Genomic DNA, 3,913 nt, shown 5'->3' with positions numbered 1-3,913 from the left:
AAAATGTATATAGTATGGTGCAGTAAGAAGTATGTGTTTTAGATCTGATTTTTAAAAGCTTATAAGTCAAGGTGAAAGAACCCTGGTATGATTACTGGGTATAAAGAAGTATCACATGCAGACATGTTGTCACGGACAGCGCTGTGTATATACACTGCTCCCGTCACGTGTCCACATGAGACACGTGCAAATTGGTGAGATCAAACCAGTCAGAGAGAGAGAGAGACAGAACGAGTCCTCTCTGGTCCATAGTTCAGAGCTCTCTGATTACGTTACTGTACACACACACACACTGACAGCTACACACACATACCACAGCACACATCGTTTATTTTTGGGAGCTGTCCTTCTGCCTGATGCCTGGTAGATACATGCTCTGCTGGACCACCACTCTTGTGTGGACTCCACCTGATATCAACAAACCGCTATCAGTGTAACCAACGGGATTATGGGAATTTAGAGTGAGCTTCTCCCTCCCTCCTTCTAAAGAATAAGATGCCACTATTTCCAGACATTTAGTTCTAGACAGATGTAATTAGATGTATGTGGCTGCTGTACTTACAGTATTTCCTAGGTTCTTTAGTCCCACAAGGCCTTGGGCACTCTTTGAATTCTGAAAGACAAAAGACACAATATTTACGGCATGAAAACTAGATTTATGTATTTAAATTCACCCAATAAGAAAGAAATGTTCATCTGGTCAAAACATATTCTTCCAGCCATAATTAGGTTGCATGTATTTATTGTTGTCTTTGGTGTACTGCAGTACATATTGTTTTGTTGGTATGTATTGTAATTAAGTTGACTGGGTACAATAAAGTGTATCTGATCTAATAATTAACAGTGAAAACCTTTAAATGTACCAAGCCTGGTTTTTATTTCAGAAACCATAAGACATGTGAACAGTAAAAATCTACAACTTGAAACAGAAACAGTGTTGCATTATGGTGTGTGATTAACTTCCTTCTGTGTATGAATAATACCAAAACTTTTAGTCTTTGTCTGCAGTGTTGATCAGTAAGATTGTTCAGTAAGAGAGGAAACTTTTTTTTCAACTGATCTGAAATACATAAAAGTCCAAATAGAATCTGTGATGCATACTTGTAGTAGTGACTCCTGTTTTAATGAGAGATTTCCAGATGGGTACTGCTTTTATCTCGCTGTGACTAGAGTGTCGTCACAGAGTTACATTTTGGTGAGGCATTACCCCCCCTTAATAACTTGTAAAGTAAACAATCTGTAGCACATGCATAACTACATTTCTGATTACTGAAAGATAAAGAATGAATTAAAAAAAACATAACAGAAAGATATTCTCTTATATAAACTGAAATCACTGATTGTTCAACCACCGGATACATATATTCAGCACTACGTTGTTCCTTCAGGCTGTATTTGTACCTTAATAATATCCTAAGGAAGCTGGAGAAAGAGCGACATATGACAAAGATGTGATCTATGTACACTTTGCGCTTGAATGTGTGTGCTGTGTCCGTCTAGGAATGACAAGACAGGAGGCTTTTCTTGGTGAGCATTATCTTTAGAGAGGAACTTGTTTTTGTTATCTCGTAGTCAGTTCCTCTCCTGGTAATCACTCCCAGATGGCAAAGATCTGATCAACAAGAGTAGATAACACAGAATCACCGCACCTTAAGGAGTTTCTGCACTGTAGCTTTCGCTGTCGCACATTCTCAGGGCATCAAACCGTGAAAGACTGCACACACATTTTATCTCAGTGAAACAGATGGCGAAGCATATTATCATCATTTCAAAATCTTAAAATGGTACAAAATGCTTTGCAGAACTTATGTCATCGCTTGCTGCTGTTACATTTCATTATATAAGTTGAGTGGTTATATAATTGAGTAGCTGGAGGAAGAACTAACAAAGAACACGGGGGTGGATAAGGAATGCACTTGTGCCCTCGACTAAGGAGCAGAGGCTGCAGACAATTATGCTTTAGAAAATATAAGCTGTGCCAAATTTAATTTATTTTTCACATCATTCTATCCACCAGCATCACTGAACCAACTTCATGCCCTGTCAAAGGGCACGTCATATCGGTCATGTTATTTGATTTTTTTGTAATTGTGATATTTCACAAGCTATTTCTAGATCAAATTACTGTCAGAAAATGACAACAGAGTATTTATAGAGTGATCGGCTTCAATTTTAATATAAAAACAAGCTGACTAGTGGCCAAGCAGAGAAGCTCACAGCATCGTAACTCGATCTTGTATTTTCTAGGCAGAGAGCAACTCTGCAGGGCCGGCAGCTTAACACCAGTCACCTGATCTCACTGGCAGTTGAAATCTATCTTACCCACATGCCCCCGTTCCCCCTTACCTGTGGTGAAGCTAGGGCACACTCACTGAGAGCACTATGTATCAGGACCACCATGAAAGCTGTCCAAATCCAAGGCGAGGCCAAACACAAGCTACAGTCATTTAACTGTTCACTAGCTATATCAAAGAGAGCGTGTAAAGATGAAGGGGAACTGGTTTTTAAAGAGTGTTAAAGCCCGAATTAGGCAAAAGGGACAGTATATAAAAAGTGATTGTGATAGCTTGTGATCTGTGTGAGTGTGTTCCTACCAAAGTCCTCATCTTCTGGTTTGAACACAATCAAACATGTAGTTAGATGATGTAAATAGCATACAGTGCATGCTAGAGAGGTTGGCCCAGCTCCTGCATACTGACACCCCACATGTGACCTGACAACCAGCACTGTTCAAAAGGACACAGACTCATCCTAAAGTGCGAGTGGCCACAGTCTGTACACTTGATGACCTCGCTGACCCAAAGGAGTAGTCTTCTGTGATCACACCGTTCAAAAGGGTAATCTAATAGTCTAATAGTGTCAGAAGGTGTCATGTGAGTGTGCTGGGAAACTCTCTGTATTGTTACAGTATCCTCATCCTGCTGTGCATCAACATAAATAACAGGGTTGGGCTGAGCTGGAGATGAGGTGATATTAGGCTAAACATCATTTCTGTTGAGCAGAATGTTTAATATGAAGCTGTGGGAGTGAGTAAAAGCGGGTGGCCATCGTGTATGGATCAACATAAAGTAGTAGCTCTATTTTTGGGCTCCACCAACCAGAGGGAAATATCTGTCTCTGTAGCTGCTGAATCTTCCACTGTGTTCACCAGATAACTGCTGCCTTAGTCGGTCTGCTGTTTGGTGATTTTGGTGATTGGCTTTTCCTGAGTCCCGCCCCTTTTTGCTCTGTGCTCCAACAGTTGAGCGAGCCTCGGTCGGAACCTCGGTCAACTTTCTCCCTTCCTGTACTGAGATATGCTATGTGCTAATGTTGCCTTTATCTTTTAACCATCTTCATGTGGTTGTTTTTTCATCATAGGTAGACCTAGCACATAGCATATCTCAGTACAGGAAAGGAGAAAGTTGACTGAGGTTCTGACCAGGACTTGCTCCATAGTCAGTGGAGCTCAGAGGGAAAAGGGGAGGGGCTAATGAAGGGCCAATTCTCTGTGGGTCACTATGATCAAACTGCTCATAATTAATATAAAGATAATAACATTTTGTTTCTACATGGAAGATCTTCAGCTGCATCGCAGGTTTAGACAAAGGACACTGAATGTGACAGCAGATATCAAAGCGAGTAGTGCTGTCCTCCTGCTGTTAGCCTTCTGGAAGGAGGTACACATAATTGGGAGCATGCTCGTTTGTTCATCAGTAACGTGAGCCTGCAGCTTATCTAGTTATGAGCACTGATAGAGGAAGGGCTTTTTACTATTATATAAACAACCTCTGCCATCTGTCTCTTATTCAGGAGAGAGAGGCAGTACAGTATGCGCAGGGGAAAAAATCTACAGCTTAATTAACTATGGCTTATCTAAATCCTCCTTTCTGTAAATTCCACTGTAGTGAATGGAACACTTTATTTCCACGAC

At 40.8% G+C, this 3,913-nt stretch overlaps 1 protein-coding gene across 5 annotated transcripts in view; it reads right to left on the bottom strand.

Annotated features, from left to right (window-relative positions):
• usp2a (ubiquitin specific peptidase 2a) overlaps window positions 1-3,913 on the bottom strand; it is a 42,516-nt gene that overhangs the window by 7,653 nt on the left and 30,950 nt on the right. For all 5 annotated transcript variants that reach the window (XM_035679357.1, XM_035679356.1, XM_035679361.1 and 2 more), the window contains exon 4: window positions 563-613. In XM_035679357.1, the coding sequence (XP_035535250.1) occupies window positions 563-613 (51 nt within the window). The remainder of the gene's footprint in view (window positions 1-562; window positions 614-3,913) is intronic.

This window comes from Morone saxatilis, unplaced genomic scaffold (assembly GCF_004916995.1).
Source record: "Morone saxatilis isolate NCDOM2014 unplaced genomic scaffold, NCSU_SB_2.0 Contig8, whole genome shotgun sequence".
NCBI classification, from domain to species: Eukaryota; Metazoa; Chordata; class Actinopteri; family Moronidae; genus Morone; species Morone saxatilis.
Note: the sequence above shows the minus strand (reverse complement) of the source record. Positions and strands in the feature narration are given on the sequence as shown.